The 22,372-nt window shown below is 44.3% G+C and overlaps 1 protein-coding gene across 39 annotated transcripts in view; it reads left to right on the top strand.

Moving 5' to 3' along the window:
• The window catches only part of EPS15L1 (epidermal growth factor receptor pathway substrate 15 like 1), a 101,621-nt gene that overhangs the window by 20,415 nt on the left and 58,834 nt on the right, over nt 1–22,372 (top strand). For 15 of the 39 annotated variants that reach the window (XR_010840409.1, XM_067032395.1, XM_067032397.1 and 12 more), the window contains exons 2-9: nt 2,310–2,351; nt 2,550–2,639; nt 3,103–3,150; nt 4,781–4,876; nt 5,588–5,650; nt 13,178–13,303; nt 16,846–16,905; nt 20,738–20,971. Coding sequence is in view for 38 of the 39 variants with exons in the window: in XM_067032395.1 (XP_066888496.1) it covers nt 2,310–2,351; nt 2,550–2,639; nt 3,103–3,150; nt 4,781–4,876; nt 5,588–5,650; nt 13,178–13,303; nt 16,846–16,905; nt 20,738–20,971 (759 nt within the window). In the remaining variant the exon portion in view is untranslated. The remainder of the gene's footprint in view (nt 1–2,309; nt 2,352–2,549; nt 2,640–3,102; nt 3,151–4,780; nt 4,877–5,587; nt 5,651–13,177; nt 13,304–16,845; nt 16,906–20,737; nt 20,972–22,372) is intronic. The other 24 variants (XM_059063107.2, XM_067032378.1, XM_067032398.1 and 21 more) reach the window with 8 other exon arrangements.

The following is a 22,372-nucleotide window of genomic DNA, read 5'->3' as shown; positions in this document are numbered from 1 at the left end:
ATAATATTCCTCTGTGTGCATGAGTGTGTGTGTGTGTGTGTACACACCACATTTTCTTTATCCGTTCATCCATCACTGAGTAAATATTTAGGTTGCTTTCATGCTTGGCTATTGTAAATAATGCTGCAGTGAACATGGAATTTGTTGTTTGTTTTTCTTAGTGTTTTCGTTTCCTTTGGATAAATACCCAAAAGTGAAATTGCTGGATCATATGGTAGTTCTGTTTTTAACTTTTTGAGGAACCTCGCTACTGTTTTTCATAGCAGCTGTACCCGTTTACATTTCCACCAACAGTGTGCAAGGGTTCCCTTTTCTCCATGCCCTCTCCAACACTTTGTTATTTCTTATCTTTTTGTTGCTAGCCATTCTAACAGGTGTGAGGTGAGATATTGTAGTTTTGATTTGCATTTCCCTGATGATTAGTGATGTTGAGCATCTTTTAACATACTTGTTGGCCATATGTATGTCTTCTTTGGAAAAACGTCTATTCAGATCCTCTGCCTATATTTTAATTGGGTTGTTTGGTTTTTTGCTATTGAGTTGTGTGAGTTCATGTGGGGTTTTAAACCCTGGAGATCAAACAGGGTGTGATGGTGGACATTGCCATCTAAGTCATAAGAAACTAAGGGCGACAGCCTCCCCCAGGACGATATACACAAGGGCCCAGGGCAGGAGGAACCCTCCCTCCAGGGAGCTGCTGTAGCTGTATATTTAGCTCTTTTCTTTTGGCTGCGCCGTGTGGTTTGCAGGATCTTAGTACGGCAGTGAAAGCGCAGAGTCCTCACAACTGGAACACCAGGGAAATCCCCACTTAGCTCTCATTTCTTCTTATTGGTGTTGTCACCTCTTCTTTCTCAAGCCATTGGCCTTTACCCTCCTTTCTTGATTTTTCATTGTTCTGCCTAGCTTTTTAGCTTTTTCTGCCTTTTCAGGATTTCCCTCCTTCTTTTCCCCTTTTTCTTTTTTTTGGACTTTCCTCTGCCGTCTTTCAGATCTTTTTGCTCTTTTCCTTCCGTTTTCCTTCTCTCTTGCTGGTGTTCTTGCTTGTACTTTCGCTTCTTTCTGTGTTTGCAGGTGTTGGCATCCTCCAGAGGAGCTGACCGTAATCTGGGCATTATTTTTAACCTGAAATGACTTTTTACAGCACAGCAGAATGCAAGTTTGTTGGGCTGGTTCAAATTAGTGATTCTAACTGAAGGGAACCTGCCTCCCCCCAGTTTTATTCATTATGAAAAGTTGCACAACAGCATTCAAAGACTTTGAAAATAAACACTGTCATCCCACCTCTCATCTGGTACTCATTTTTCCTGGCATTCTTCTCTTTATCTGTTTACGCACCAGTTTTTCCATAAGATTAAGCATAATGGTGTCTTCTTCACTTTTCTTGCTCACTAAATCAACGGCAAGTTTGCTATGTCCTGCTTTTTTCCCTTCATGCAGTAAAAGACCAACATGTGTAAGCCTTTACAGCTAACATCTTAGTGGCTGCTGAATTCCTCCCCCTGCTGGCATACTCCTGCAGATCCCCTCCTCCCCACTGGCGGGCAGCTCGCTGAGGTTGGGAAGAGAGACCGTGGACACAGTGGGATGTGTGAGGGTTTGGCCGCCAACCAGGCTGAATCCAGTTGTGGCCTCAATTTGCCACTTGATCCTAGACTGGGTGGTTACCTTCTCTGAACAGCGACATCTTGGGGAATCTGCAATGTCTGGAACATGGTGTGTCTTCAGTGCCAAGCTGAGGATTTTGAACTTCCTGCCTGTCATTGTGGGAGCAGTCACTGGCCAGCTCTCTCCTGGCGGCCGGGGCTGGTCAGTGGTTTTTGCGCAGCCCTTGACTGGGTGGCTGGTGGAGGACAAGATGGGTGGGGTTGAGACCTGGAGCGGGGAAACCAGTCTGAAACTTCTGTGACTGGTGATTCATGATGATGTGCAGAAACGCCTGTTCTGGTTCCGGAGCCAGAGAACAGTCTCAAAGGATAAGGGTGTCTTTTCCCTCTGAGCTCCTGGACACACCGAAATCCCATCGGTCAGTGAATGGAGAACGACTCTGGGCTGCTGCTCCTTCCTGAACGACTGTGTTGTTTGTGTTGGAATCAGGACTTATTTAAGAGCATTAGCATTTCCTTTTTCTAAACCGAGTAAGTGTGTTATCTCTGAAAATAAACTACAGTCCACGTATAGAGGACGTTTAAAGTGCATAAATTTTGATTTTCGTTATTGTGTATTTTGGTGATAACAGAATTGAGGGACACTTTTTTTTAGAAGGTTTTGTGTCCACCTTTGACCAATATCTGTGGTTTTGTTTACAGATTCTCACTGGAAATACATTATATGAATCTTATTACAAGCAGGTAAGTTTTCACTAGTGTCTCTTTGGATTGAAATTAGAGTGAGTGACTCAGAAACCACAGCTGTGAATTGCAGCCCAGTAAGGCCTTTCATCCCTTTCTGTTTCCAAATTATCAGCTAGCAGCCAGTGTCATGGGTAATGCTTTTACCTGCTGCTCTGTTGCTGAAGCCTTGTCTCAAGTGTTGCTCCCCAATTCCAGGTAGACCCAGCATACACAGGGCGAGTTGGGGCGAGTGAAGCTGCACTTTTTCTAAAGAAGTCTGGGCTCTCAGACATTATCCTTGGGAAGGTATGTGATGAATGATAGCGATTTCTGTGGCCGCCCTCAGGGCTCCCCCGGCAGGTGAAGGCCGGCCTGTGCAGGCCCCTCTTCATGCGGTCTGTACTCCCCTTGGAAGTGGGCTGGCCATTGAGAGCCTCTCGGGGCCGTAATTGGTAGATCCAAGTGCTCTGATGGCTACTGCCACCCTTTGCTTGAATAGCAGACAATAGGCCTGAGTGCTCTTGGGATCTTGATAGCTATTGATTTATGTTGGCCTTGGAGCCAGTGTACCTGGGTGTTCTCCGGGCTCTGCCACTGACCGCTGTGTGCCTCTGGGGGGAGGGAGGGGTGAAGGCTATTCACCTGTTCTGAGTCTGTGGCTGCTGTGGCGTATGCATAAGGCCCACATGTAGCGATGGTGGCTCCTGTTTTGTGATTAAACGGTCAATGATCAGCGGTCACACTCACGAGCATTTTTGTGTTTCCACAGATATGGGACTTGGCCGACCCAGAAGGTAAAGGGTTCTTGGACAAACAGGTATATACACGTATACACAGAGCAAGTGGAGGGGCTGGGCCAGAGCCCCCAGGCCGGGTCACCTCTGCACTTCCTTCCTCGTTATCTCCACTCTCAAGTATTACCAGTCATAAGTGCGGACATCAAACTGTTAAAATGGGAAGGTTTCATTTGGAAATAAAGGTCTTTTGAACTCTTGGAGCCATCTTTCATGGTTAGCGTATCTGTTAATATTTTGTGTGCTTACAAGCAGTTGAAATGTTTTCAAAACGTTTTATTTTGAAATAACTTCAGACTCTCATGGAAGTTGCAAAAAATAGTTCAGTGAGTTCCGTGAATCATTTCCCAGCTGTCACCAAAGCACACGGCTCAGAAGCCTGACTCAGAGCTGACCAGTTTTATTGATACCTGCACTTTCTTGTGGTTTTTGTTTCTGTTGTATATAGTTCTGTGTAATTTCATCACTTGCATAGATTCAAGTAACCATCACAACAGTCAGGATCAGAACATTCTCAGACCCCAGAGGCTCCCTCATGCAGCCCATTGGCAGTCATACCCTGACCCCTGGCAACCACTGGTTCCTTCTCTGACATAATTTTGTCATTTTGAGAATGTTCTATAAATGGAATGTTATAGTACTTATGATTTTTAAATGGTCATATTTTAATTTAGTTCAGTCTTTCCCCAAACTATATTCCAAGGGATGTTGTTCCTGGTGTCTCACTGTCCGTGATCCGACCCGTCGGGAAAGCACCGTTAGCTTTTCCTCCCTCGCTTGAGATTCACAGTGCACATCTGTGTGTTAATGGTTCTGAGGATCCTTGTGTAAGAGAGCCCTGTTAACTTTGCTTAGTGCAGTTCTTCTAACCTTACTAATGTCCCCATTTCTCTACACTCTACACGAGCATTCTGTAGACATCAGCTTGAGAAAAGCTGCTCTAGTGCTCATTTCTTTGAAGAAGTTTTTAGAAACATAATTGTGTTTACAGTTTTAAAAAGAGTCCATGTTCTTAGGCCCGTTGATCAATTTTAAAAAACTAGGTGATGCCACACGAGTCCACTAAGACTGTGGCATGGCCAGTTCTGGGTTAAGAGGAGGGTGAGGAGGAGCCAAGGCCCCTGACGGCCTGGTTCAGGTCCTTTGTCCTTATGTGGGAAGTGAGGTACACGTCAGGCCATTGGGGAGTAAGGTGGTGGGGGTGAGTGGGAGATGCTGTGTTCAGTGAGGCCGGGGGGATCCCAGTGAATCGTGAGTGTCAATTCCCAAACAACTGTGTCTATTTCAAACCATTTTTAAAAAGTCAACACATATTTGAACCATCCTTTAGACTCTTAAACTGCAGTCTGCTACTTTTACAATCTAGCATTTCCTAAATGTTGAGAGCTCATTGTTTTTGAAAATACATTTATTTGAAATTGTACGGTGTTCAGAAAGCAATGGGCTAAGTCCATTTTAGCATGTTCGTTTAAACAGCGCTCCCAGAGTGAGACCAGTTCTGCTCAACACTGTAAGTGACTTGCGCACATGTGGTCTTCCTTGTTAAAGTAAACCGAAATCCCTCTTTCCCCAAAGTCCACTGCTGCAGACAGCTCTGCCACTGCCGCTGCCAGCTGGGTGGGGTTTACGCCTCCCCCTTTTTTGGATTTGCAGGGTTTCTATGTTGCACTGAGACTAGTGGCCTGTGCACAGAGCGGCCACGAAGTTAACTTGAGCAATCTGAATTTGAACATGCCGCCGCCTAAGTTTGTAAGTGTCAAAATCCTTCAAGTTCACGTTCTTCTAATATCATCTATTTATCTATCTCTCCATGTTTTCTCTCTCTCTCTTTTTAATTTTTTTTAATTGCAGAGAAATTTACATAATCTAAAATTAACTGTTTAAAAATGAACAATTGGGTGACATTTAGTGCATTCACAATATTGTATAACCATCACCTCTATCTGGTCCAGAATATTTTCGTCACCCCAAAAGAAGACTCTACACCCATTAAATAATCATTCCCTATTTCCCCCTCCCCCAACCCTTGGCAGCCACTAGTCTGCTTTCTGTCTCTATGCATTTGCCTGTTCTGGACATTTTATAGAGTCATACATCTGGCTTCTTTCACTCAGCATAATGTTTTCAAGGTTCATCCACACTGTAGCATGTGTCAGTACTTCATTCCTTTTCGTTGCTGAATAAGATTGCATTGTGTGGTCTACCCCATTTTGTTTATCCATTCGTCTGTTGGTGGACATAATAATTCATGTACAAGGAATTGTTTGCACACCTGTTTTCAGTTCTTTTGGGTCTATACCTAGGAGTAGAATTGCTGAGTTATATGTAATTCTGTGTTTAACTTTTTGAGGGTTTTCTCCTTTTTGAAAGCACTTTGAAATGTGTATCCTTATAGTAAACACATCCTCCAGTAGTAGAATTCTGTGCCAGCTACAGTGCAATGTACCTCTTTCTCCTCAGCACGACACCAGCAGCCCTTTGATGGTCACGCCGCCTTCTGCAGAGGCCCATTGGGCTGTGAGGGTAAGTGACCGGGGAAGGCGCCCCTTGGCTGTCTTTTCACATGCAGTCGTTTAGCCATTTATGATGTTTAGAACGTTTCATAGGACGATTGTATCATCCACTCTGTTTCAGAGTGAGTATGCCATAGAAGTTGGACAAAGTACTTTTCCAAATTAGAGTCTTTTCAAAGGCTATCTATCCCCTTTTCCTCTAATTGGGTGTTGCCTACTAAGGCAGTTAGCTAAGTTTCAGATGTTGGATTCTGAAATGTTTACAGTTGAAATCTCGTATTTCTAGGTCATGTTCTGTGGTTTTGCTGCTTGGGTTGGTTAATCAGGATAGAAGGAGAAATTGTGAGAACTCTCAAGCATGAAGACTTCCAGGATGTCTTCGTAGCTTTCTTGCTTATTTCCAGCCAGTTTATGCGTTATAATTCTTTCCTTTCTGTTTTGCTCCTATTGCTTTTTGAAAAGCTTCTCTCAACACTTAATGTGTTCTTTTTAAGACAGGATGTTGTGGCTGTAGAGCTGTGTTACTGCTTCTAGAAAGGAAAATGAGTGGTGTCTCCTAATAAGTGCGGAATTTACTCCAGAAGGCAACTTGTGTATGGCTTGGAGACAGTCTCCCAGTAATAAGCCTCCTCCCCACTCACTGTGAGCTGGTTGTCACGTTTCCTCACTTTTATCTGGCTTAAATACTGACATTAATAGCAGTCCTGCTATGAAATAGACACCCCTCACCCACCCCTCCAGCCCCAAGTGCTTTTTTGTCCCTTTTTATGGGGTTGGTGTGTTCCCTCTTTGAAAGGGTTTAGATGGGAGAGGTCCCGTGCAGGGACAGGGCAGGAAGAGGCCTCAGGTGTCTGAGGGGTCAGGAAGTTGCCTTTGTGAGCAATCAAGCATGTTGCTGCAGTGCCGAAGGATTTCTTTCAGTGCCAAAGGATTTCTTTCAGTGCCGAAGGATTTCTTTCTCTGTAGTCCAATTGCACGGCGCCTACTTTGAAAAGCAGCTGCTTTGTTGTGAAAAATGGTGCCAAAGGAATCTTATTATTCCTTGAACCGTTTCGGCCCCTTTCTGGCAGGGGCTGTGTTGAGGCCTCAAGAGAAGAGCTGGCGGCTGAGGAGCCTGTGAGGCCTTGAAGAGGGGAGTTGGGGCAGGAATGGCAGCATGGTGGGGCAGAGAGCTTTGCAGTCCATTCAGAGAAACGGGGACAAGTGTTAATGTTCTTTTCTGTGGTGGAAGTTCCTGGGCTTCCTGAAGCCTGAGCCAGCGAGTCTGACAGATTCAGGGAGAATTCCACACTCCAGGCAGACGCAGGGAGTTGGGATTCTCAGTGCTTATGGTGACTCGAGTACACAGTGTCTGCTTGTGCTCTGATTTCAGTTTTTTCTTTTAATTGTGGTAAAATACACATAATATAAAGTTCACTATCTTTTTTAAAAAAAATTATTTATTTTTATTTTTGGCTGTGTCAGGTCTTTGCTGCTGCGCATGGGCTTTCTCTAGGTGAGGCAAGCAGGGACTACCCTTCGTTGCGATGTGCGGTCTTCTCATTGTCATGGCTTCACTTGTTGCAGAGCGTGGGCTCTAGAGTGCAGCCTCAGTTGTGGCGCACAGGCTTAGTTGCTCTGTGGCATGTGGGATCTTCCCGGCCAGGGATCAAACCCGTGTCTCCTGCATTGGCAGGTGGATTCTTAACCACTGTGCCAGCAGGGAAGCCCTGTATGTCTTCCTTGGAAACATGTCTGTTCAGATCCTCTGCCCATTTTTTAATCAGGTTGTTTTTTGATAGAGTTGAATGAGTTCTTTTTATATTTTTAGATATTAACCCCTTATCAGATAAATCATTTGTAAATCTCTTCTCCCATTTGGTAGGCTGCCTTTTCATTTTGTTGGTGGTTTTCTTTGCCATGCAGAAGCTTTTAAGTTTAATTAGGTCCCATTTCTTTGTTTTTGTTTCCTTTGCTTTAGGAGACAGATCCAAAAAAAATATTGCTATGATTTATGTCAAAGAGTGTTCTGCCTATGTTTTCTTCTAGGAGTTTCTGGTTTCTGGTCTCACATTTAGGTCTTTAATCCATTTTGAGCTTATTTTTGTATGTAGTGTAAGAAAATGTTCTAATTTCATTCTTTCACATGTAGCTGTCCAGTTTTCCCAGCACCACTTATTGAAGACATTGTCACTTCTCCATTGTCTATTTTTGTCTCCTTTGTCTTAGATTAACAGACCATAAGTGCATAGGTTTATTTCTGAGTTCTCTGTTCTGTTCCATTAATCTTTGTGTCTTTTTTGTGCCAGTACTATACTATTTTGATTACTGTAGTTTTGTAACATCAGTTAGGGAGCTTGATACCTCCAGCTCTGTTCTTTCTCAAGATTGTTTTGTCTATTTGGAGTCCTTTGTATTTAATACAAATTTTAAAATTATTTGTTCTCATTCTTTGAAAAATGTCGTCAGTATTTTGATAGGGATTGCATTGAATCTGTAGATTGCCTTGGGTAGTATGGTCATTTTAACAATATTAATTCTTCCAATCCATGAGCATGGTATATCTTTCCATCAGTTTGTGTTGTCTTCAGTTTCTTTCATCAGTGTCTTGCAGTTTTCTGAGTATAGATCTTTTACCTCCTTAGTTAGATTTATTCTTAGATATTTTATAGTTTTTGATGCAACTGTAAATGGGATTGTTTCTTTAATTTCTCTTTCTGATAGTTCGTTGTTAGTGTACAGAAATGCGACAGAATTCTGTATATTTTGCATCCTGCAACAAATTCATTGATGAGTTCTAGTATATTTTAGGTGGTGTCTTGAGGATTTTCTATGTACAGTATCATGTCATCTGCACACAGGGACAGTTTTACTTATTCCTTTCCAATTTGGATTCCTTTTATTTCTTGTCTGATTGCTGCATCTAGGACTTCCAATACTGTATTGAAGAAAAGTAGCAAGAGTGGGCATCCTGTCTTGTTCCTGATCTTAGAGGAAATGCTTTCAGCCTTTCACCATTGAGTATAATGTTTGCTGTGGGCTTATCATATATGGCCATTATTATGTTGAATTATGTTCCCTCTCTACCCACTTTGTGGAGAGTTTTTATCTCAAATGGACAATTTGAATTTTGTCAAAAGCTTTTACTGCATCTATTGAGATGATCATATGATTTTTATTCTTCAATTTGTTAATGTTGTGCTATTGATATTGAACCATCCTTGCGTCCCTGGAATAAATTCCACTTGATCATGGTGTATGATCCTTTTAATGTATTGTTGAATTTGGTTTCCTAATATTTTGTTGAGGATTTTTGCATCTATATTCATCAGTGATATTGGCCTGTAATTTTCTTTGTCTGGTTTTGGTATCAGGGTGATGCTGACTTTGTAGAATGAGTTTGGAGGCTTTCTTGCCTCTTAAATTTTTTGCAGTCGTTTGAGAAGGATAGGTGTTAACTCTTCTTTAAATGTTTCGTAGGATTTGTCTGGTTCCTGGACTTCGTTGGGAGTTTTTAAAATTACTAATTCAGTTTCATTACTGGTAATCGGTCTGTTCACATTTTCTATTTCTTCCTAATTCAGTCTTGGGAGAGTATACATTTCTAGCAATTTATCCATGTCTTCTAAGTTTTCCAATTTGTTGGCATATAATTGTTCATAGTAATTCCCTATTATCCTTTGTATTTCTGTGGTGTCAATTATAATTTCTCCTGTTTTATTTCTGATTTTATTTATTTAAGCCCCCCCCTTTTTTTTTTCCTTGATGAGTCTGGCTAAAGGCTTATCAATTTTGTTTATCTTTTCAAAGAACAAGCTCTTACTTTCATTGAACTTTTATATTGTCTTTTTGGCCTCTTTTTCATTTATTACTGCTTTGATCTTCATTATTTCCTTCCTTCTACTTGTTTCTTTAGGTAGGCTTGTAGCACTATAAACTCCCTCTTAGAACTGCTTTTGCTGTATACCATAGATTTTTTTGGTAATATTTAAATTTTATTGAAATATAGATTTACAATTGTATACCACAGAATTTGGATCATTTTGTTTCCATTTTCATTTGTCTCCAGGTATTTTTTGATTTTCTCTTTGATTTCTTCAGTGACCCATTGGTTTTTTAGTAACATTGTTTAGAATGCATGTGTTTGTGTTTTTTGCAGTTTTTTTCTTGTAGTTGATTTCTAGTCTCATACTGTTGTGGTCAGAAAGACTGATATGATTCCAGTCTTAAATTTATTGAGACTTGCTTTTTCCTGTAGCGTGTGATCTGTCCTGGAGAATGTCCGATGTGCACTTGAATGTGTATTTTGCTGTTTGGGGATGGAATGTTCTATGTATATCTATTAATTTCATTTGATCTAATGTATCACTTAAGGCCATTCTTATTGATTTTCTGTTTAGATGATCTGTTGATGTAAGTGGGGTGTTAAAATTCCCAATTATTATTGTATTACTGTCAATTATGTTAATATTTGCTTTAGGTATTTTGGTGCTTCTATGTTGGGTGCATATCTGTGTTTACAATTACTGTATCTTCTTGTTGGATTGACCCGTTTATCATTATGTAATGCCCTTCTTTGTCTTTTGTCACAGTCTTTGTTTTACAGTTATTTTGTCTGATGTAAATATTGCTACCCCAGCTTTCTTTTCATTTCCACTTGTGTGGAATATCTTTTTCCAACCCCTCACCTTCAGTCTGTGTGTTTCTTTAGATCTGAAGTCTCCTAAAGGCAGCATATAGATGGGTCTTGGTTTTTGTTTGTTTGTTTGTTTTTGCGGTACACGGGCCTCTCACTGCTGTGGCCTCTCCCGTTGAGGAGCACAGGCTCCGGACGCGCAGGCTCAGCGGCCATGGCCCACGGGCCCAGCTGCTCCATGGCACGTGGGATCCTCATGGACCGGGGCACGAACCTGTGTCCCCTGCATCAGCAGGCGGACTCTCAACCACTGCGCCACCAGGGAAGCCCTGGGTCTTGTATTTTATCCATTCAGCCACTCCATGTTTTTTGATTGGCGCATTTAGTCCATTTACATTTAAAGTAGTCATTGATAGGTATGTACTTATTGCCATTTTGTTCATTGTTTTCAGTTCATTTTGGTAGTTTTATTGTTGTTGTTCCTTTTTTCTTTTTTTTAAATGCATGCTTTTCTAATTCTTGGTGGTGTTATTCCCATTTTAAAAAAATTATATTTATTTATTTATTTTTGGCTGCATTGGGTCTTCTTGCTGTACGTGGGCTTTCTCTAGTTGCGGCGAGTGGGGGCTACTCTTCGTTGTGGTGCGCGGGCTTCTGATTGTGGTGGCTTCTCTTGTTGTGGAGCACCGGCTTTGGGCAGGTGGGTTTCAGTAGTTGTGGCACGCGGGCTCAGTAGTTGTGGCTCATGGGCCCTAGAGCTCAGGCTTAGTAGTTGTGGCACACAGGCTTAGTTGCTCCGTGGCATGTGGGATCTTTCCCGGACCAAGGCTCAAACCCACGTCCCCTGCATTGGCAGGTGGATTATTAACCACGGCGCCACCAGGGAAGTCCGAGTTCCTTTTTTCTTCTGCTCTTTTCTCTTGTGATTTGGGGACTTTCTTTAGCGTTATGTTTGAATGCTTTTGTCTTTCGTGTCTATGTAGATCCATTATAGGTTTTTGGTTTGTGGTTACCATGAGGTTCATATATAACAACCTATGCATAGGTGAGTATTTTAAGTTGATGCTCTCTTAGGTTTGAATGCATTCTAACAATCGTACATTTTTACTTCCCCTCGCTACATTTTGTTTTTGACATCATATTTTGCATCTTCTTATTTTGTGTTTTTCTTAACTACTTATTATAGATGATTTTACTACTGTTCTTTTAACCTTCCTGCTAGCTTTATAAGTGGTTGATCCCTACCTTTACTGTATGTTTGCCTTTACCAATGAGATTTTTTTCCTTTCATAATTTTCTTGTTTCTAGTTGTGGCCTTTTCTTTTCCACTTAGAGAAATCTCTAGCATTTCTCATAAGGCTTGTTTAGTGGTGCTGAACTCTTGCTTTTGCTTGTCTGTAAAACTTTCTTTATCCTTCAAATCTGAATGATAATCTTGCTGGGTAGAGAGTATTCTCGGTTGTAAGTTTTTTCTTTCAGCACTTTGAATATATTGTGCTTGTTCCTTCTTGCCTGTAAAATTTCTGCTGAAAAGTCAGCAGAGTTTTATGGGACTTTGCTTGTATGTAACTAGTTGCTTTTATGTTATTGCTTTTAAGATTCTCTCTTTATCTTTAATTTTTGCCATTTTACTTATGATGTCTTGGTGTGGACCTCTTTGGATTCATCTTATTTGGAACTTTCTGTGCTTCCTGTACCTGGACATCTGTTTTCTTCCCCAGGTTACGGAAATTTTCAGCTATTTCTTGAAATAAGCTCACTGTCCCTTTCTCTCTCTCTCCTTCTGGGACCCTTATGATGTGAATGTTAGTATGCTTGAAGTTGTCCTAGAGGTCCATCTTAACCATTTTTAAGTGTATCATTCAGTAGTGTTAGACACATTCATGTTGTTGTGTAACCATCACCATTGTCCATCTCTAGAACGTTTTCATCTTGCAGAATAAAACTCTGTCTCCATTCCCCCTCCCGCAACCCTTGGCACCCACCATGCTACTTTCTGTCTATCAATCTGAGTACTTTAGGGACCTCATGTAAGTGGAGTCATAGAGCATTTATCTTTTTGTAACTGACTTATTTCATTCTGCATAATGTGTTTAAGGTTCATCCATATTGTAGCGTGCATCAGTGTTTTATTCCTTTTAATGGCTGAATAATGTTCCATTGTATGGATGGACCATTTTGTTTATCCATTGTTCCATTGATGGACACTTGTCGAGAGTATTTTCCTAGGGCTTCCAGTGGCTCCAGCTTGTGGTCAGAGTGGTGAGAGGTTTGCCATATCCTCACTTCCCCCTGCCACAGGCTTTATTTCCATAGGAGGGCAGACTGGAGGCCCCTGCCCAGACCCTCCTCACTGACAGCTCCCTTTACCTGCTGCCCACATTTTGTATTTCAGAATGGTAGAGGCTGCTATTCTGCATTGCAAACCCTGCCCAGCCCTTCACTCTGTTCCTGAGGAGCTTTATTATTTATTTATTTTTTATTGTCAGACACAGAGGACTTCTTATGCTTAAAGTTGATTTTGATAATTAGTTGCTTACATCTTTGGTTTATTTTTATATTTGGTTCTTTAGTTGTTTAAGTTCTATGGATTGATATCCAGATTTAGTTCTTCGTTCTTTCATCTTTCTCATCCTAGTGGGCTAGGAGGTAGGTAGGAATGACCTTGGTCTCCCAGGCATCCCCTGTGGCAGAGAGTGAAGCCCAGCTCCTCTCTCCCCTGTTGACCTTGGCCACCAGATCCATAGTCACCAGAGGGCTGTGTCCTTCTGGGTAGAGTTCACTTTGGAAGTGCAGTAGGACAGTCCTGTACTCTTAGGTGAGCCCAGTGCTGTGTCCTTGCCCATTTTCAATCAGCTTCAGGCCAGGGCTCATTTTGGACTCACACTTTTTCACTCACTCAGGCTGTTTCTTTCCAACTAGGTAGAAGAAAAGGCAAAATTTGATGGAATTTTTGAAAGCCTCTTACCCATCAGTGGCTTGCTTTCTGGAGACAAAGTCAAGCCAGTCCTCATGAACTCAAAGCTCCCTCTTGATGTCCTGGGCAGGGTAAGTGGTTCTCTCACACCGGGCACTGCTGCTGAATCCAGTCAGCCCCATGCTCACCCCCCACGGACACTTTGAGGCCTTGCTGCATGGCCATGCAATGTCAGGTTTCATAAGAGCCGACATAGGTGGAGCAATTGCTGCAGTTGGGCTGGCTTGGGCCCTCACAGGGTGCAGCTCACAGAGGCTCCCCAGCACACGTGGGGAGCAGCCTGAGAAGTGCACTCACTACCCAGGGCTAGGGGCAGGCAGAGCTGGGACTCAAACCCAGACTGTGATTTCCCCCTCTGCATTGTGCTTCTAGGGGAGGAGTATGGGCATATATGTCTGTATTTCTTTATTTGTTTTCTATTTTTAATTTTTTTTTCCTGCCTATGAACCTAAGGTAAAGGTACTTTCAATTCTGTTATAAGTTTAGATAAAATTTTATGCATTCCTCCCCTTTTTATTAAAAAAATAAAAGCCTCAGTTTTGTTCCTATTAAATACAAGTTTTTTAGATACAGGTTTCTAAACCACACTGTTTTCCTGCTAATGAGGTTTGCGTTATGGCCCCTCATGTTTGCTCTGTGCACAAAGCCCAGTTCTGCATGGCTATCTCTGTGCTGAGTTTCCTGCTCTGGGTCGAGAGGGGATGGATGTTGTCATCTCTCTGGATGGAATGGCTGATGTGGCAGGTGCAGATGTAGAGCAGGAGGGTGGAGCATGGTCCCTGCTGCCCCAGGCCACACCTGTGGGTCTGGCTCATGACATTTGATAGAACCGTGGGGAAATTGTGCAAATTGTGCAAAACCATGTGCAAATTCCTACCCGCTTGGATTCACCTAATAATTTTCCTGTTTGAGTATCACTTTTGCAGATACTGGCCCATTTGATAAGACCCAGATAGGACTTTGTTTTGAAATGAGGTCACTAAGAAAGGGGATCTCACAGATCCCTTTGTCTTCTTTTTGGCTGTGGTGTGGTGTAGACGGAGGCCTATGACGGGGACCCACGCTGATCACCAGTGGTCTTTATGAGGCAGGATGGGATGGTCCGCTCCTGCACAGTGTGACAGTTCTTCAAAATACCTGACAGTTGGGTGTAATAATGTTGTAGAGCCAAATCCTGAACAAGACAAAAGAGATCAACAGAGGTGGAGTGTGCTTTATTAGAACGGGAGCTACGGCTAGGAAGGGTGGGTTCTGCAGATCTTCTACCTTGGCTCCACGTCTTGTCCACAGAGGTCACTTCTCATCTACTCCTCTCTCCTCTCCCTCCCTCCAAGCATCAACCCACATGTGCACCCTTCCATGCATGCATGCATCCGTATGCATGCACCCATGTCCATGCACCCATCCATGTGTGCATGCATCCACATTCACGCACCCATCCATGCGTGGATGCCTCCACGTCCATGCACCCATCCATGCATGCATGCATCCACGCCCATGCATGCATCCGTGTCCATGCACCCATCCATCTGTGCATGTATGCATCAGTGCACTCAGGCATCCATCCTTGCATCTGTGCACAGACTCATTCACCTGTGCATCCCTGCACCCATGCATTATGCATCCATTTAGTCATTCAGAAGCATTTTTCGGGGTCTGCTCTGGGCCAGCTTTGTACTGAGCACTGGGAAGATGGGGATGAAATTAAATACAGTCCAGGAGATCAAATAAATAAGTAGTAGTTAAGATCTTAGTATTTATTGAGGACTTAGTATGTGCTAGATCCTATTCTAGCTCTTTGCAGGAATGAAGTCACCAGTACTTGCAACTACTTTGTTGTGGATGGTGTCACTTCCGTTTTCCATGTGAGGAAATGGGGGTCCTTCAGAGTGGCTGGTTAGTCGCTCAGGGTTGCATGGAGAAGGGAATGAGGTCCTGGTGGTCCCCAGAGCCTGCACTCTTCCCTGGTGCTCCCCACCCCCTCAACCATTGCCTCCCTGATAATCACGGTTCTGCCTGCTGAGGACAGTGGTAGAGGGGGAGGTTCCTGACCCACCAGAGTAGAGGGGTACAGGGCAGGCAGGGAAGGCTGCCTAGAGTAGGTGCCCCTGGGTTATAGCCTTTAGAGGGAGGGAACAGGTGATGGGTTGAGAAGGCCGGGCACAAGACAGCATGAGCAGAGGCAGCCTGGCACGCTGAGTACGGCTGATATTCTCACCAGGCAGTTCTACCCCCGGGGGATGTTGAGCAGTATCTGGAGACATCTTTGGTTGGGTGTTATGATATCAGGTAAGTTGAGGCCATGGTTGCTTCTCAGTATACTATAATGCACAGGATGTCCCACCACAGAGATGATCTGGCCCCGAATATCAGTGGTGCTGTGGAAGGGGAGGACTGTGGGGTCAGGAAGGCCTGTATGTGCCGTATTTTTGGGAACATTACTCTTCTGAGCTTCTGCTTCTTAAATTGAGACCAAAGATAATAAAACACTCAGCCCAGTGCCAGACACCTTTAAAAGGGCATCCATATGTTTGAGGGGACTGCGAACAATTTGAAGTCCCTAGAGATCAAGGTGGAGTCCCAGGAGACTGGACTGGGGTTGAGGGACCAGCTAAGGGCACAGTGGTCTCCACGTGCACAGGGCCTGGATGCCGTCAGCCGGGTGAGGTGGGGTGAGAGTGCATTCTAGAGCAGGTCCTGTGGTTACCCTGGGTTCAGGACTAGAGGCAGGGAGGCCAGCTGGAAGCTCTGGCCTCTGTGAAGTGTTGGGGAGGCCCAAGCCAAGGACACAGCAGCAGGGGGAGAAGAGGAGGGTCCACATGTGAGAAACATCCCTGGGCTGAAGATCCTAGTGATTGATTGGGGGGCGGGTACCAGCATATGTAGCATCACGGATGGACCCTGGGCTTCTGCCTGGCTCTGGGCACTGGTGCCATGTGCAGCACTGTCCAAGTCAGACAGGCTATTGGTCCTGGAGGGCTGACTTGGGTCAGGAAGCTAGTGCCTTGGTTGTAATTTAGAAAACCCAGCACACAGCCTTTGATCCATGCCTGCCTTGTCTTTCAGGATGCTAGGTCGGCCTGGCATATTTTGTGGCATCTTTCTCACCATCCACTGATAGGGGAGAGGAGACAAGATCACACAGACCTACTCAAATGCATTCCCGTGGCCCTGCCGTGAATGGGGGCAGGGGCTAGGTGTGTGTGTGTGTGTGTGTGTGTGTGTGTGTGAGAGAGAGAGAGAGAGAGAGAGAGAGAGAGAGAGAGTCAGTGGGGGCGGAAAGACGGGCTTGTGTTCAGAGCAACACCTGCACCAAAACCAAAGAATCTAGAAATCAGGGTGGACATGATTATAATCATGATCATTTGTTAGAGAAAATGAATGTTAATATGGTGGAAAGGATCTTGGAATTGACAGTACTTCATTGGATGATGGTCTTTCAGAGAACCTACAGACTGGTTCTTAAATGCATTTTGATTGCCTTGTCTTAACCCTGGCGTGCAGTCAAAATCTGAGTTCTGGTAGGCATGCGTGCTGCCACACAGGCCCTTCCTCCCAGCAGTAACCCTTGGTACCGCCCCCCGCTAAGCCTTGCTGCTCTCTTCCCTTACAGGTCTGGGACCTCAGTGACATCGACAAGGACGGGCACCTGGACAGAGATGAGTTTGCTGTGGTAGGCCCCTGCTGTGACTCTCTTTTCCCACTCTGCTGAGGAGCAAATGTGCAGCTCATGTGGGGGTTTCTTGTTTAAATTTTTAAATGTTTATTTTGACATAATTTGGGTGTAATTTGACAGAGAATTCTTTTGAATCTTCACTCAGATTCCCCAGTGTTGCTGTTTTACTACACTGTTTTATCCTTCTCCCTCTCTCCCTCTGTTTCTCTCCCCTTCCCTCTCATTGGCCTATGAATGTATACATGGATATGTATACACAATTAATTTTCCCTTTGAACCATTTTGAAGTAAGTTTCAGACATGGGCCTTTTCATCCTAAAATACTTCAGTGTCTATATCCCCAAACCAGAGAATTCTCTTACATAACTGCTGTCCAATTCAAAATCAGGAAATTGACATTGTCTGATTTATTACAGTATCTATTATGATAGGTTATATCATATGTTATATATTACTATATCTATTATTGTATTAATCTATTATCTAAGGATATTATTCACATTTTGCCAGTTGTTCCCAAAATGTCCTTTATAGTGAAAGAAACTACAGCCTCGTGTTCTTATAATCTAGATCAGCTCCGGCGTCTGTCCCTGTGTCTCGCGGCCAAGTGGGCATTTTTAAGGCCAGTGGTTTGTAGTGTCTCCCTCGGTGTTTCCTGGTGATGAGCCAGGCCATGCGCTTTTGTGTGGCAGGTCCCCACCAAGGTGATGCTTGTTCTCCCCAGGGCACATGACATCGATAGGACATGTGATGTCTTATTACATGTCTTACTACCTTGGTGTCAACCTTGACAGCCTTGACAACCGACCTTGATCAAGATCGGGGTGGAGGCTTCAGGACTCTCTCTTTTCCTTTGTGCTCAATCTTTCATGAGAGACACGTGGAGACTGGATACCCTCTTAGCCCTACAACTCTCACCCGCTAGTTCTTGCATCCTCCCAGGAGTCTCACCTGAATCAGTCAGGTTTCTGGTAGTTGCCAGATGATGATTTTCTAATTCTGTCCTTCCTTGCATATTTTCTAGCTGTCCTTCTCCTGGAAGGAACTTGTTCATATCAGAGTGGACTTATGGATGTGTCCTCTGTTCCATGGTTTATAATCCTTTACTGGCAAGATTTCTTTTGCCCAGTTGGAGTTCCTCCCAGCTGACTCCTTTGTCATTTGTTCACATCATATCATTCTTGAGTACTTGCTTACTTTTGGCATGATAGGATTTTCCTGGCTCTTCCTGTACATCCCCTCTCTCAGCTCAATCATCAGCCATTTTCCCAGGGACCTCTAGTTCCTTATAGTGGAGAATGGTATTAGAAACCAGGGTCTGGGCACTGGGGTGCTCAGTGCCCCTGGGATGCCACTGCTTCCAGGCCTTCTCAGCAGACAGCTGGGAAGTAGGTGTATGTGTAGACATGCCCACCAGGTGCCCTAGCAGCCTGCCATCTACTTCCACGTCTGCTTCTGTCCATACCAGAGCCCTGACACTCCCACCCTCTTCTTTTAGCCGCAGTGCTAGATCTATGTGAGGATTGGGGCTTTTGTGTCCTATGGGCTGCTTTCCCATTCAGCTGCCCTCCCTCCACACCCCTGTAGCTCCCCATTCACCTTTCCCAGGTGCCTGCTGCGCTGACTTTGCCTGGCTCTCACCTCCCCACCCTGGACCCATGTCATTCTGTCCCTCTTTTTCTTTCTCCCTTCCCCTCTTCTTACATCTTTGATCTTTCTCTCCCGTTCATGAGATTTATTCACTCATCTCATTCCATTAAATCTCAGAGTAGAATAAAGTAGCCCCTTGTAGTTAAGGACAATGCTCTAATAAATAGTAATTAAGTTCAACCAAAAAAAAAAAAAAAGCTGGGTATTCCTAAGTAATAGAAAACGATGAACTATATCAATATCCCTAAGATACATCTTCTGTTTTAGGAATTTTAAATGTCTTTAAAATGTGATTTTACAACATACAAATGAATGAAAGCTTATTATTATCTTACTATATACTATGGTGTAAAGCCTTTGAGATTTTAAACTTCTAGGTTAAATTTAAACCATTTGTCAAGGAAATTATAAATTTCTCTTACAATTCCACTCATAATCCCTTACACCCCATAGTACTCAGTTGTATTTTTTTCCCCCACACATCGACTCTGTTTTGCCTTTTTTACTTCGAGCATTGTCCATGTTTCTCCATCATCCTGTTCTTTTCACTAGCTGTCCATTATTATTTTTTTTTATTGTGGTAAAATACGCATAACAAAATTTACTGCATAACAAAATTTACCATCATAACCATTTTTATTTAGTTTTTAAAATATAGGGCTTCCCTGGTGGCGCAGTGGTTGAGAGTCCGCCCGCCGGTGCAGGGGACACGGGTTCGTGCCACGGTCCGGGAAGATCCCACATGCCGCAGAGCGGCTGGGCCCTTGAGCCATGGCCGCTGAGCCTGCGCGTCTGGAGCCTGCACTCTGCAACGGGAGAGGCCACAACAGTGAGAGAGGCCCGCGTACAAAAAAAAAAAAAAAAAAAATTATTTATTTGGCTGTGCCAGGTCTTAGTTGCGGCATGTGGGATCTTCACTGCCGCGTGTGGGATCTTTGTTGTGTCCTGTGGGATCCTTTTAGTTGCGGCATGTGGGATCTAATTCCATGACCAGGGATTGAACCCCAGCCCACTGCATTGGGAGCGTGGAGTCTTAACCACTGGACCACCGGGGAAGTCCCATCATAACCATTTTTAAGTGTATGGTTCAGTGGTATTAATACATTCACATGGTTGTGCAACCATCACCACCATCCATCCCCAGAACTCTTTTTACCTTGCAAAACTAAACCTCCATCCCCATGAAACACTAACTCCCCATCCCCCGCCCCAAGCCCCTCATTATTTGTTTTTATATTTCTTTTGACAGCACTTGACTTCAGGTGTTATTTAGTATCATTGAACTGCCTCTGGGGTGGTCCCCAGGAACAGGGTGATTGGCCTGGAGTGAACCCAGGAACACGCCTCTCTCCTCACAGCCTCATGAGCCCTGAATTTCTACTTTTGTTTTTATCATTTCTCATCATTTCAGCCAAGATTTATGTTCTTTTGTAAGTGGGTCTTAGAATTGTGTCATTTTGTGTTTCTTTTCATCAGTAGCTGAGTTTGACATTTAGTACAGTTTTTAAGTGACTGTAAATTTTTATCTGTGTTAAAGATCTGTTGGTTGCAACTTAAAGACTAGTTTGAAGTAGTGGGGGGGCAGTTGTAATTTTGGTTTGGTTTTGTTACTTTTTAAAACAGACTTTTCAATCCTTGTTTTAGACTAAGTTTATTTTCCCCCACCTATCTTGAGCAGGAGAGCCACCTGTCCATCCTTAGCACACACACCCTTTTGGGTAGTTTTCTGTCTCCTGAATATCTTGAAGTACATGCAGCTCTCATGGTGTGTCTTTTTTCCCCTTCCAGTTTTCTTGAGATGTAATTGACAGACAGCACTATATAGGTTTAAGGTGTACTCTCACGGTGAGTCTGTAGACTTCCACATTCCAGTACTTTGAAAGTCGTCAGACCTGGAGACAGTGGCCTTGCTGTATGGCGAAGGGACATGTGTGGAGTCTGGCATGATTGTATTCCTTTTGTTCTCATTTCAGTCTCGCACGATTAAACAGATGTCTTAGAAAATTATGCATTGGCGGTGTAGCTCATCAGAAAGGTTTATTTTTCCTGTGTTCCATGTGGAAGCAACCTCAAAAAGAGCAGCCTTCATCACATCACTGCAGCCCCTGAAAGAGCTGCCCTCTGCCCACCCTGGCCCTGGGCCTCGCTACCTGAACGCCATTCTCTTTTGTGCTCACAGGCCATGCACTTGGTGTACCGAGCCCTTGAGAAGGAGCCTGTGCCCTCCTCCCTGCCCCCATCCCTAATCCCACCGTCCAAGAGGAAGAAGACGGTGTTCCCGGGAGCTGTGCCCGTCCTGCCTGCCAGTCCCCCACCGAAAGACAGCCTCCGCTCCACGCCTTCCCACGGCAGCGTCAGCAGCCTGAACAGCACTGGAAGCCTATCTCCCAAGCACAGTATCAAGCAAACACAGGTATGGTGCCCTCTGCATGCGTGGCCACGTCTCCGAGCAGCTGTTGGCACTGCTGTGTAGAGTCCCAGCAAGATGTTTCTTAGCAGCAAGTAGTTCGTGACCCAAGAAGGGTAAAGTCTGTGATTAAATTAAATCTTTACAATAGGTGTCTTAGTCTTCTCTGGCTGCTGTAACAATTCTGTAGACTGGGTGGCTTCTAAACAACTGATATTTATTTCTCACTGTTCTGGAAGCTGGAAGTCCAAGATCGAGGTGCCGACAGGTTTGGTGTTTGGTGGGGCAAGTCCTGGTTCACAGGTGTCCGTCCTCTTGCTGGGTCCTCACATGGCGGAAGGGCCATGGAAGCTTTCTGGGGTCCCTTTTTTTTTTTTTTTTTTTTTGCGGTACGTGGGCCTTTCACTGTTGTGGCCTCTCCCATTGCGGAGCACAGGCTCCGGACGCACAGGCTCAGCGGCCATGGCTCACGGGCCCAGCCACTCCGCGGCATGTGGGATCTTCCCGGACCGGGGCACGAACCCGTGTCCCCTGCATCGGCAGGCGGACTCTCAACCACTGCGCCACCAAGGAAGCGCTGGGGTCCCTTTTATAAGGTCACTAATCCCATCTGTGAAGGCTCTGTCCTTACGACCTAATCACCTCCCAAAGGCCCCACTTCCTAATACCATCACAATGGGGCTTAGGACTTCCAGCGTATGAATTGAGGGGTGGCGGGGGGACACAAACATTCAGACCATAGCAACAGGGATTCAGAATTAGGTTTCTCATTCACTTACACATAAATACCGCCTTTCCCCAAGCACACCCAGCACTACTCACCCCTCTGCCCCTCCTGCCTCAGGCAGACCCTCTGCTGGGAGGGTGCGTCCCCAGATTGCTTACTGAGGCACCTGGCGTTGTGAGGCCTCTGCTCACGGGGCACCTCATCTGGGGAGCCTGGTGTGACCACACCCCGGACCAGCCACCCTCTACCTGCTCTCTTCTAGACTTCCCACAGCTGGCCTGTTATGCAGTTAATTATGTATCATCTGTCCAGCTCACCCCCAACCCCCCACCATTAGCTTCATGAGAGCAGAGTTCATTCTTGGTTATAATCTCAGCATCTAGAAGAATCTCTGGTACTCTGATGCTCATTAAAAATATGTTGAGTAATCAGGTAATTAAGGGAGGTATCCATCTCATGTTAGGAAGACAGGAGGGGGCTCCAGCTCTCCATGTGGCCGTATCTTATATGTCAAAAAAGACGTTTCTTGTTCTGGAAAAGGCAGCATCATAATGGGCTCTTTATAAAAGGGCACCTTGGAGATTGTCTAAAACGTGCAAGGATGTGAGTTACATCTGGAATCATGCATTGCTTTCTGCCTCATTTTTGGTTTCAAAGGCAAAGCAATGAGTTGTGACAAG

The sequence above is a fragment of the Kogia breviceps genome, chromosome 4 (assembly GCF_026419965.1).
Source record: "Kogia breviceps isolate mKogBre1 chromosome 4, mKogBre1 haplotype 1, whole genome shotgun sequence".
In the NCBI taxonomy this organism is placed as follows: domain Eukaryota; kingdom Metazoa; phylum Chordata; class Mammalia; order Artiodactyla; family Physeteridae; genus Kogia; species Kogia breviceps.
The sequence above is the reverse complement of the archived record's forward strand: the minus strand, read 5'-3'. Positions and strand labels throughout refer to the sequence as shown.